General features: G+C 36.1%; 2 protein-coding genes across 2 annotated transcripts; one reads left to right on the top strand and one right to left on the bottom strand.

Annotated features, from left to right (window-relative positions):
- Positions 1-547: 547 nt before the first annotated feature.
- On the top strand, positions 548-5,271 carry ap1s2 (adaptor related protein complex 1 subunit sigma 2). Its single transcript, XM_051123067.1, has 5 exons — positions 548-683; positions 1,066-1,244; positions 2,069-2,177; positions 4,176-4,313; positions 4,400-5,271. Exons 1-5 carry the CDS (start codon positions 552-554, stop codon positions 4,445-4,447), a joined length of 606 nt encoding a protein of 201 aa, XP_050979024.1. The 5' UTR covers positions 548-551; the 3' UTR covers positions 4,448-5,271.
- On the bottom strand, positions 4,671-11,953 carry zrsr2 (zinc finger (CCCH type), RNA-binding motif and serine/arginine rich 2). Its single transcript, XM_051123066.1, has 11 exons — positions 11,749-11,953; positions 11,579-11,658; positions 10,598-10,667; positions 10,395-10,503; positions 10,196-10,282; positions 9,558-9,596; positions 9,343-9,458; positions 9,052-9,265; positions 7,286-7,341; positions 7,082-7,191; positions 4,671-6,981 (listed from the first exon to the last, which is right to left on the bottom strand). The coding sequence occupies exons 1-11, from the start codon at positions 11,850-11,852 to the stop codon at positions 6,056-6,058; spliced, it is 1,911 nt and encodes a 636-aa protein (XP_050979023.1). The 5' UTR covers positions 11,853-11,953; the 3' UTR covers positions 4,671-6,055.
- Positions 11,954-12,139: the final 186 nt, after the last annotated feature.

The raw sequence follows: 12,139 nt of genomic DNA, 5'->3' as shown, positions 1-12,139 counted from the left end.
ATGTTAAATTAATTTTATACAGCAGTTTAACAGAGGACAGAGTTACATTTTAGACATTTTTTCATTTTTCATGTTTTTCAAATAGGATGAGTCATTAAAACAGACACTTGCCGCCATCTACTGGCGGTTTTATGTGTCATATTTATTTATCCATGACAAGCCTAAACTAGCACAGAACACACAGCAAAATAGCCTCTTGTTTAATTATCATTATTGACACCCCCTCCTCCCTCAAAATATGATACCATTTTTGTCCACATCGCACACCCACAAATATAGAGGCATCATTTTGGTCATCTGGCACACAGACACAGAGATTGTGTGCATGCATTTGTGTGGGTGTGGGTGTGTATACTGGTTTAACCTATATTGTGAGGACAAATGTCCCCAAAAAAAAAAAAAAAAAAAAAAAAAACTTAAAAACTTTTACTTTTTTTAAATGTTTTTATATACATGTAAAAAAAAAAAAAAAAAATTGGCCGTATGGAAGCTTCATCCATCCTTTTCGACTCTGGACCAATACGGAGTGTCATCGGTGAGATTCGGAGCCAATGAGAGGACAGGATTCCAATGATCTAGCAAAAGGACGACGCGTCCATGTAACGGGACTCCTCACATCTGCGTTTACTACCATCAGCCACAAAGCTCATGCTTACGGAATCGAGTGTAATATAAACCTCAAGGTAAAGCAACATTTTATCTCACGCATTTATGGACTTAATTGGGTGATTTCAACTTGCTGGAGCAAAAACTCGTGGTTTAATAGTGTGGATAGTTCATATATTTAACATTTACACGGCCGCAGCCTTCTTACAAACGCGATCCTTCCTCTTTGTTGCTACAAACAGAAGCAGTTCGCCCAAAACGGCAACGCTTCGATTTGGTTATGATAAATATGAACTGACTTTATTTTTTAAATAGCCGACATGACGAACAATTCCAGGCTTTATGACCGGAACTGCTGAACACTGTTTTGGTTTTTGGCTTGGCTTGGCTTGACTTGACTAGCCACATATGATGCTCAAACGCGGTTTGAGTCTCTTTTGTGTTTCTCCCTCTTTTCAGATGCAGTTTATGCTGCTCTTTAGCAGGCAGGGAAAGCTGCGGCTTCAGAAATGGTACGTGCCGCTGTCTGACACACAGAAAAAGAAGATCTCCCGGGAGGTCATTCAGATGGTGCTGGCACGCAAACCCAAGATGTGCAGCTTCCTGGAATGGAGGGATTTGAAAATAGTCTACAAAAGGTTAGAAAACCGCACTGAATGGTGTGGACTGCATGGAAGGAACTACAGATCCATTGTGTTCGGCACTTTCCATGAAAATGGTAGACTTGGGTGTTCCCTGACTTTTTAAAAAAGCATAACAAGCAAAAATCCCATGTTTTTGCGTTTTGAAATATATTCTGTATGTTGGATAAACGGTTATCTCACTGACATAGTAATAAATGCTAGTAGAAGCTAGTTTTAAACACCTCAAATGTTTGTATCTCCCCCTTAAAATGCTGAACATGGTCTGTTCCACATTAGAGATCTTGACCTTCTCAACTGTACTCAGCATCTGAAATTACAATAATGTTACTTTTGATATATGTAGTTGAAGTATTTAATAACTCATTTTAATTATAGCTTCATTTTTTTAAGTATTTTTTCCAATTTGTTTTTCCATAGGGATTTTTAAAAAGTCAGTTTTAGTTACAATCCATGAATTAAACCAACAAGCTAAGAGGAAAATCACAACTTTAATTTAAAGCAGAAAGTATTTGCTCTTTTGCTCTTTGTATTATATTTGAGTATGATTGAGGGGTTTTTAATACATGTTTTTACTGTCAATTCTCAACTTCTGGTCTATTTTAGTACCCAGTGCAATTTTAACCACAGTGTATAAAAAAATAACAGTCATGTTGTCTTTGAACAATGTATTTAAGAATGACTGCTCAAACAAAATGGTCCTGTTTTTGATGGTTTGTAATACTGTGTAGCTTTGCGGCCAGATAGAAAGAGGAACAGAAAGGCGTTTTACTTGCTTTGTACTGTTTGAATTTATGTGGTGAGCGTATTTTGCATTTCAGATATGCCAGCTTGTACTTTTGCTGTGCTGTGGAGGACCAGGAAAATGAATTGATAACCCTGGAAATCATCCACAGATACGTGGAGCTGCTGGACAAATATTTTGGCAGTGTGAGTTTTATGTCAGCGTTTGCTTTTTAACCTCAGGAAAAATTGCAGCTCTTTCACTATATATACGCCCTTTTATTGTTCCAAGCGTGATGAATCATGTTTTAATCAAGATCACAGTTTCTTCTTCTCTCAATTTATTAAGCATATAATGGTCTGTGATATTTGCCAACCGGTTGTTTATCCTGAAATGGTTGTGGTTGCCAGATTTCAAGAATTTAAATCCCCTAATCAGAGTTTCTTCATACAAAATCCAAATTAGATTTAAGATAAATGTTTTTTTTTTGAATATTGTAAATTCATTCAAAACTTGAAGGAATATCAGCTCTTGGTATGCCACTTTTTGTCAAAAATAACATTTTTATGTTTTTTATTGTAACAAAAAACTTATTTTGTGGAAAACACAGTGACCAAAATTGGACGACAGTAACCGCTTTAGCACAGAAGAAAATTACAACTAACGTTTTGGAGGGTTACAGCTCTCAGAAAATAGTAGGAAGTGTAGAGACCCCTTGCTTTGAATGACTTTAGCACAAGTGTGGCCGCAGGACATCAGTAGTTTCTCACACTGCGCTGGTGTGCCCTTGGTCCACTCTTTTTCCACTCTCTTCCATAGTTCGGTAACTGTAGTGGGTTTCTTAGCCATAACTTTGTACCCAAGGATTTTCAGTCGAGCTTAGATCAGGACTCTTGGCCGGCCATTTCATTATTTCAGTCTTCCTAGCTTCAAGTAACTGCTTTAACTGTTTTGCATTGAGACGGGGGCATTTTCTTGAATGAAAATTGCAGGCTGATTGGGAGATGCTTACAGGGAAGGAACTGCATGTTGCTAAACAAAGTTCTTCTAAACGTATGCATTCACCCTGCCCTGTTTCTGTATAAGATGCCTAACTGCTGCAGAAAACATCCCCAAACCATGACACTTCCTCTTTCATCTTTCACTGACTTCTTTACGCACTTGAGCTTTAGTCTTTCCTCATTTTGACGCCATCAGACCCAAATAAATTAAACTTGATTTCATCACTAAAGCAAACTTGGGAGCAGTTCTCTCCACATAACTCAGCAAAGGTGAGCTGATAAGAAGTTTGCTCCTGCAGAGTGCGTTTTCAGTCCGACTTCTCTTAAACATGCAGAGACAGATGCTTGTCCTCTTCAGCACTGAACTGACAAGCAATTCCATCTGCAGTGCTGAACCCATACCCCTTTTAGAGTCTCTGCGTTATCCCTTCATTAGTCTTCTAATACATTTGTCTTTTTGGGGGACTTGAATTAATTTATTTAATTGTAACCCTGCATTATTTGAAAAATTATAGATTTGGAATGATGAACTTCTCTTGCGGCAGCTGAAAGGGCCATCCGTTTGGCCTTCATCCGGACAAACTGTTGTCCTGCAAACTAGTTTACTCATCTTCAGTCACCCGCTATATCTTACGATCTCAGTGAAAATTGGAGGAATGCTTCCAGTTAAATAGGGTTTGTCATATAATTAAGCACTAGAAATTAGCACTAGGTGCCAGATTAACACCAAAAACTTTGAGGTATCTGCAAGTGTTCTTTTTCAAATATCTAATTCAAGTTTTTTTAATACTGTGCTTCAGTATTTATGAAACATGCTCAAAAACTGCTCTTCTTCTCCTGTTCCCTGGATAACTTCAAATAGGATTCAGCAAATGTAGGAAATTATAGGTTCTACTGTAAATTAATCTATTTTATGCCCAGTGATTTACTTAATCTTCCCAACCTGGCAACCACACACACACAGTCTCTCTATGTTACAGAAAAAAAGAGTCCAGTTGAGTTGACATTCTCTTGATTTGTGAAAGTGTGAAAGTGCAATGATTCTGATGAAATGTAAAAAAAAAAAAAAAAAAAATTACGACAATAACTGCTATTATATTTTTGAGCAAAATAATCGTAACCATTTACCATTTCTGTTACTGTATTAAACTGATAACCAGACAGCAATCGCTCATTGGGAAACTATCTGTTTTTGAACACTAGGTTTGTGAACTGGACATTATTTTCAACTTTGAGAAAGCCTATTACATCCTGGATGAGTTCATACTGGGTGGTGAAGCCCAGGAGACATCGAAGAAGAATGTTCTGAAGGCCATAGAGCAGGCAGACATGCTGCAGGAGGTGAGGAACACACATATTGTGTAAAGTGAAAATTGATTAATTTGTATGACTTAAAGAATGAATTTTCTGTTTCTTGCCTTTAACAGGAAGCCGAGACACCACGTAGTGTTCTGGAGGAGATTGGACTGACATAAATAATGAGAACTCATCAAACCCAAGCACTGACACACATCTCCCTTTCTTTTTTCTGTGGGCATTTTCTCATTATTTGTATTTTAGGTTAGCTTGCAGTCACAAGTAGTCTTTAAAATGATCAGCACTTCCTGCACAGTTAGATATTGACGCTTGTATTTCTACTGCCAAACATCTGAGGGAATCGAGCATGTTGAAATGTTCATGCGTTAGTAGTTATGCAAATTTCCCATAGTGTTCAGGCTGTTTAGATTCAGGTTTGGATCAGTACATGTGTAGCAAAGTTTAGGTGTCAACATCCCTACATATTTCCAGTGACGTCTTCTCTGTAGATTTTAAGCATTACCTCTCACCTTCAGCTGCCTTAAACGCTCATTTCCAGCTCACGCTGTTCGCCAGTATCTTATGCAACTTTCAGCAGATCCGAGTCAATGGGCTGTCACTGTTCAAGACCAAGACGTGCTGAAGTGCTACGGACCAAACGTTATTATTAAGCTCCAAAGGGGGGGAAATATATAATGTGAATTCAATAGTCAATATTTTTTGGCATAAAATCATAGATTGTATTAAGGCACAAGTAAACATCAGTATTAGTAAATTCCTGACCAGAAACACTGTAAACACTTAATTGGTTTCAGGCATATCAGGCATTTGCCATTCAACAGCTAACCGTTTTGTTTCCAATGCCAAAGAATTGTCTCCACCATCCTCATGCCTTTTTTCCTTAAAATCATCTTTGTATGCTGTCGTATTGGAGTTTGATTTTTGGACTTCCTCTTGAAAATAGCTTTTCATCTAAAGAAAAGAATAAAAGTCAGATATTGCAGCATGTTGGTCAAATTTTTGATGATCGTTTACTAATGAACTGAAATGGCAATTAACTCTAAATGCATCTTAAAGAGAATTTAAGTTCTGTTTCTTCCAAATGTCAATGCGTTTCTTTCTTTTGTTGAACACAAAAGAAGATATTTTGACGAATGTTGGTAACCAAACAGTTCCTGGTCCCCATTGACTTGCATAGTATTTTTTCCATTTTTGAAAAATGTGTGTTCAACAGAAGAAATAAACTAGAGCTGAAACAATTCCTCGATTCTATTCGAGTATTCGATTTTAGTAAATCCTCCACTGCAGTTTTGATCATTAAAACCATACGATTATTTGCTTTTGATACTTTATTTGAACTAATTATTATTGTCTCATTGTTATTAGCTATGTATTTTAAGTAATTTTTAAGGCTATTGTTGACTTAGGTTTATTTTTATTACTACAAAAGAAATTTATTATAATTATCGAATACTCGTCAGAAGAATCGACGGATTACTGGATTACCAAAATAACCATTAGCAACAGTCCTAAAATAAATTCAGATTTGGAACAATGTGAGTGCGAGTGTGGGCATGTGATGTCTTTAAGCACCTCAATGAGAAAAAAATTACACTTTGTTCAGTCACCAAGGTTTCACAAGGTTTTAGAAAACAATACATTTAATTACAAACGTACAGGAAATGTATTCATCAGCAAAATCAGAAAAACTAGGCATTTTGTTATGCAAACTAAAATAACAGCTGTTTTAAGACAACAGAAACACAGTTTATGTATTTTTATATAATTTATCCAGACTGTGTGTTATCGGATTTGGTAGCATCTGTAAGCGCACAATGGATGTCCTCTTCCGGATGACAAACCTCCAAATTTGTGGTCTTTAAATTATCTACTGGCGAAACTGCGCTGGACGCCACAGCTGTACATTCATCAGCAGGAGTTTCTGATTTAGTCTGCGTCTCATCATGCTCTTCATTCTGGGAGTCTTCGTCAGACTCCGAACTCGAGCTGCGTGTTTTATTCTTCTTTCTTTTGTGTTTCTTTTTGCTCTTTTTCTTCTTCTTGCTCTTTTTAGAGTGCTTGTGATCCATTCGGTCACAGTTTTCAGGGCTTTGGCTTTTTCTCCGTTTCACAGAGCCGTTTTTAGATACATGTTCTGGGCTGTTTGATTTTGACATCTGTCTTTTCGAGTCTGATTCGCCCTGCTTTAACCTGTCTCTGCTGTGGGATCGGCTCCTGCTCCTTCTGGATTGCTCTCTCTGAGACGTTGATCTCCTTGTCAATGATTGCTCTGACTTCCTTCTCTCTCTGCTTCTGCTACGACTCCTCTTTTCCCTGTTTCGATTGTGTTTGCCTCTGCTGCGGCTCCGCCTCTCTCGGCTACGACTCCACCTCTCTCTACTGCGACTCCGCCTCTCTTGGCTACAACTCCGCCTCTCTCGGCTGCGACTCCGCCTTCCCCTGTAACTGTACCGCTCACGGCTGTGGCTCCTTCGATCTGTTCTCCTGCGCTGGGATATGCGCTCAGGACTATTTCCACGCTGGGAGCGCACTCCGTCTCTGCTGCTCAAATGGCGACTAGAAAAGCCTCCACTTCGATCAGGGGACATATGAAGATCTCGGTCCGCCTCCCAGAATTCATTGTCTGGGTTTCTGAACACATGGAGGAAGTTGCAGTGTTTCCCTTTTGGACATTTCTGCCTGTCGAAAAGACCTGTGAACATAAAGAAAGGCCAAAACTTGTGAGAACATGAAGAAACTTCTACTAAAGAATGAGAAATATAGTTTATTATTTAGACTGATGTTTTCCTTACCACATATGGCTGTTTTCCATCTAGTTACTGGGGAGAATTCACACTGCAGTTGTCTTCCAGCATACCAGCGGCCATTAAACATCATGAAAGCTTCTCGACATTGCCCCTCTCTGTATGCATACAAACAGAGATATCAAAATAAAATAGAACAACTGTAATTTTTCCTCTGCAGTAATGTCTCTAATATAATAATACTGGACTTACGTGTCATACTGAACGTAAACGTTTCCTCTCAAGTGGGGTTCGTGGTTGCAGCTCACCTATTAAAATATGGAAATAATGATTGTTCATGTAATTCTTTATTTATTAATTATTTACATTTATTTAATATAAACTAAATTAAGATTTTTTTAAAAATTATTAAATTATAAAAATAATATTTAAACCAGTGTTATTTTAGTATAACTGATTTGCTGTTGTTTTGAATCAGTTCTTATTTTTATACTTTCCTTTTCATGTTATTTGTGTTAAAGTTTCAGTCATATATATATATATATATATATATATATATATATATATATATATATATATATATATACATACATGACGAAAATTAAAAAGGATTTTTAACAGGCCAATTTTAAAATCCAAAAAATAATCTCTCTTGTAATTGTTCAAACATCAAGAATGTTGTGTGCACATAAATTCATATTAAAATTTAAAACTAAGTGATTTTAGTGTTTTTTCATCTTGATGAATTGGTCATAGCCTTAAAAAAAATTGTCATATGGTGCGACCATGTTTTATATTAAAATGAATTAATTTCCTTAACATGCTTATTTTTATTATTTTTTTTTTTTTTAGATGTTTTCAGTAATTAAAGTGTTTAGAAACATTTTGCATTTATTTTGAGTTTTTGTAAATAATGATCTCATATTTTTGGTTTATAATTACAGAGTTGCCTTCTTAAATGTAGTCAGCAGACTTATTTTTCCTGTAAGTTGCATAAAACTGATAAAAAATGTTTTAAAAATGCCATTCACTTAAGCAGTGATTCATTTCAACCACAGAAATTAGATATTTTATTTTTATTTTAATACAGTTATTCCCATTTTTGGTTGCACCACATGATGAATGGTCGCTCCAAATGACGCAAAGGCCTTATATTATTAAAAATCTATTTAAAGAGACGTGTGAAAAGTGCTGCACATGGCATTAACTGCAGGTATTTCTTTAGCCCCAGTTATTTCTTAATTTGCCCAATCCTGGCTGCTCAACTGACCCTTCGCCGGGAGTTTAACAGGCGATCTGACCCATCATAATGCCAAATACGCCATTTTGTCCAACAAACAAAGACAGGAGAGTAGATTAAAGTCGGTGGACTTGAATGTGAAAAATGCTGTGTATTGACATCTTTTCACGGGTGAAACAAGATACCTTCTGATGTTCATTCATGTTTACTTAATGCTATAACTAGTAAAGATGACCAAATGATTGGTTCATGTGCCGCTTGAACTGAGTGAGGCGCTACAGCGATCTGTCAGGACGCAAGTCCCAAAATGGTAGTTTCTTGATGGTCGCACCACATGATATTTTATCAAATGGAAATCATTGGACAAAGTTTGTTTGTATATTATAATGGAAATATAAATACAAATGCTTTGCCATTTAATACAGGATTACAAAAAATTGCCAAAAAATAAATATAGGGTGATTTCAAATATGTTTCCAACATAACTATGGCCAGACGGTCGCACCACATGATATTTTGACACTTTGACTAACAGAAAAATTACAAATAACTAATCTTTTTTGAAAAGTTACAGAGGGTCCATACATAGGAGAGGTACTTCATATATATGGCATCTTTATAATGCATTTAAACCTTTTTTTTAACTGAAAAAATCCAATCGGGCAGAATATTTAGGCGTTATGTCACTGACCCATAAATATTTAATAACCCTGATTTAAACATTACATTTATTGTTTCTATCATGTTGATGATTTTTAGGCTTTTTTGTTTTAATCACCTTGAACTGCACCACCCTTCCTGCGTTCTTAAACTCTGGCAGGGCGTCTTCATAGAAATCCAGGAACTGCTGGTGCATTTCCTCCTCGCTGTACTCAAGACTGGCATCAGTGTCGTAGTCATCACGTCTGCTCTGCTCCATCCCGAACGTCACAAACATCCCCCTCACCATCAGAGTGCTGCTGGAAGTTGGGTGGTCATGCTTTCGGGAGCACCTGTTTGAAAAATTCATAATTAAAAACAAAAACCTGACCACAAACTTCTTTAAAACAGCACCTTAATAAATACTCACCGGTCTCCAAACCGACAAGCACCCGTTTTAAGGAAGAATGGGCAGTTTGCCCTGTCCTTTTCAGTTCCGTAATCCTTTGGGGCATCAGGGTTTTTCCAAGGACCACCGTTTTCCAGCTAAATAAAGCAAAATAAATAATGAGGCTTTTCATGATTTCGTAATGATAGCAAAATGCATTTTCCAACTTACATTTGACAAGGAAAGCAAGATGTTACCTGACTCTCTGCTTGATCCAGCATCTTCTGTACAGCTTCCTATAAATGGTGCAAACATACACAGTATGGCGGGTGAAATTCTGTGGTGTGCAAGCACATGTCTGCTAGAATTAGTTAAGACAATCTGTCAGATCATTTGTACATAATAGACTAAAGTTATCTGTACTTTGTAATTCAAATCTTACTGTTTATAACACTTAAAATTAAAACAGAAGAAGGAAAATAGTTTGATTATTCCAGTGGCTAATAAGTGAGAACCCCTGGTTTACAGCACATAATTATGTACTCTTATGTAGCATCAATAAGCAAGATCATCGCTATACACCCAAGTGACATGAAAAGATACATGTTCTTCACTGGAAGTGGACCCTTGCTGCATTATAAATCATTTTTGTGTATCTTAGTTAAGGAAATGAAGACAGTAATATTCTGCCAAACAAACAACATCACACACTGTACATATAAAACAGATTTATGACACAAGAAGTGTATGTAAAACCATGACTGACAAACCAGAAGCCTTTAAAGGCTGATTTGTCTCAGGTAGCATGAGATGTTTTGATATCTGATGTTGGTGTAAGAGCAATAGAGGATATATGTAGACATCTGCATCTTTATCCTCCCAGTGCAGGGATCACCTCTCTCTCTCTCTTCTGCTGTTCCTTCTGCTCTCGCTCTTCTTTTTCTTTCCTTTGCTGCTCCTCCCATTCCTCTCTGATCCTCCTCTTTGGTTACAGAAAAACAGAAAAGCAGACATTGGAGCATCTACATTGAGATTCATCCAGGTTATTGCAGAATTTAATGTTGCAGTGATGGATCTAATTTCTGATTACTCACCTCTTCTTCCTCCTTTCTCTTTTGCGCTGCCTCTTCTCTTTCCCTCTTCAGCCTGAATTCTTCCTGCGCAATCTTTTCTCTCTCCAGCCATTCCTGGTGTAGTTGCTCACTAGGTTGTAAAATAGTATTTGCAGTTTGTCCGTTCAATAATAATTTGTCCAATTATTAAACACTTATATCATATTGAACTTTAAAGATCAAACCTCTGCTCATCAGCCGTCTGTTCTTCCTCATCTTCAGTTTGGTGCTGCTCATTTTGTAAATGATCTTGAGCTGAAAAACATGGGATTAACATAAATAACAGCTATATAAACAAATTATAAAGAACAAAAGTTTTTGAACAGTAAGACTTTGAATGTTTTTTTTAAATAATTCTCATCTGCTCGCCAAGCTTGCATTTATTTGATCCAAAATACAGCAAAAACAGTAATATTGTAAAATATTTTTACTATTTGAAATAACTGCTATTTGAATATATTTTAAAATGTAATTTATTCCTGTGATGCAAAGTTGATTTTTCTGCATCATTACTCCAGTCTTCATTGTCACATTATCCTTCAGAAATCATTCTAATATGCTGATTTGCTGTCAAAAAATATTTTTATTATTATTATTATCAATACTGAAAAAGAAAAAGAAGGGGGATTACAGAAATTAATACTTTTATTTAGCGAGGATGCTTTAAATTGATCAAACAAGATGATAAAGACATTTAGTCATAATAAAAAAGACATTTATAATGTTACATTTCTATTACAGATAAATACTGTTCTGAACTTTCTATTAATTTAAGAAACCTGAAAAAAAATTGCCAAGCTGTTCTCAACATAATAATAATAATAAATGTTTGAACAGCAATATTAGAATGATTTCTGAAGGATCATGTGACTGGAGTAATGATGCTTTGAAACAAAGCAATAAATTACATTTTAAAACATATTCAAATAGAAAACAGCTGTTTTAAAAACGAAAAAATATTTTAAAATTTTACTGTTTTTTACTGTAACGTTACTCTGGATCAAATAAATGCAGGCTTAATGAGCAGAAGAGACTTTTTCAAAAACATTTAAAGTCTTACCGTTCAAAAACTTTTGACTGGCAGTGTATATAATTATAAGCAAATTATAACATACATAAATAACACAAATTGTGTAAATACAATGTAACTATCGTCAAAATGTTACCTCCTTCTCTTAATTTAGCGATAGCTTGACGTTTCCTTTTCCTTCTCTCTCGTTTAAGAATAGCTCGTCGTTGTTTCTGACTAAAAAAAGAGATTAAATAAAGAGTGATAAATAAATTGCAAAAAATATTAATTTCTACACAGCTACAGAATAAAGCAATCATACAACACCTGAGCACAACACAAGCAGCAGTTTCACACTCATCTAACCGACTTTGCGAGTCCTGCGTCTCTGGCGGATCCGTCTGAAACGAGCAACAATTATTGTCCGTCATTTTAAACCATTATTTACACATTTCGCAGGTGGACAACCGCGGCAAAAGCTCTTATTGATAGCAACACATTTCACACCACTCATAAAACACGCGCGCAAAGATGACATCACTATTACTGTCGTACTCTAAAAGCGTGTGAACGCGCATGCTCAGATTAGCATAAGGAAGTCAATTCACTTTAGCGACTCGGTTCATTTGAACGACTCGTTTCAATGAACCACTTTTATTGTATTGTAAAACTATTAAATAAATCTGTGCAGCTGAAACATTCATCACTGTCAACTGTT

The sequence above is a fragment of the Labeo rohita genome, chromosome 11, assembly GCF_022985175.1.
Source record: "Labeo rohita strain BAU-BD-2019 chromosome 11, IGBB_LRoh.1.0, whole genome shotgun sequence".
NCBI classification, from domain to species: Eukaryota; Metazoa; Chordata; class Actinopteri; order Cypriniformes; family Cyprinidae; genus Labeo; species Labeo rohita.
This window is presented reverse-complemented; position numbering and strand designations above follow the sequence as displayed.

Excerpts from the sequence above, each read along its gene's own strand:
- ap1s2 (XM_051123067.1), top strand. The coding sequence starts at position 552 with ATGAGAGGACAGGATTCCAATGATCTAGCAAAAGGACGACGCGTCCAT. Across the intron at positions 1,245-2,068 it reads TTGAAAATAGTCTACAAAAG|ATATGCCAGCTTGTACTTTT; the intron begins GTTAGAAAACCG and ends TTTGCATTTCAG. Across the intron at positions 4,314-4,399 it reads AGGCAGACATGCTGCAGGAG|GAAGCCGAGACACCACGTAG; the intron begins GTGAGGAACACA and ends TGCCTTTAACAG.
- zrsr2 (XM_051123066.1), bottom strand. The coding sequence starts at position 11,852 with ATGACGGACAATAATTGTTGCTCGTTTCAGACGGATCCGCCAGAGACG. Across the intron at positions 10,668-11,578 it reads CGCTAAATTAAGAGAAGGAG|CTCAAGATCATTTACAAAAT; the intron begins GTAACATTTTGA and ends CATGTTTTTCAG. Across the intron at positions 9,597-10,195 it reads AGCAGAAGAGAGAGAGAGAG|GAAGCTGTACAGAAGATGCT; the intron begins GTGATCCCTGCA and ends CACCATTTATAG.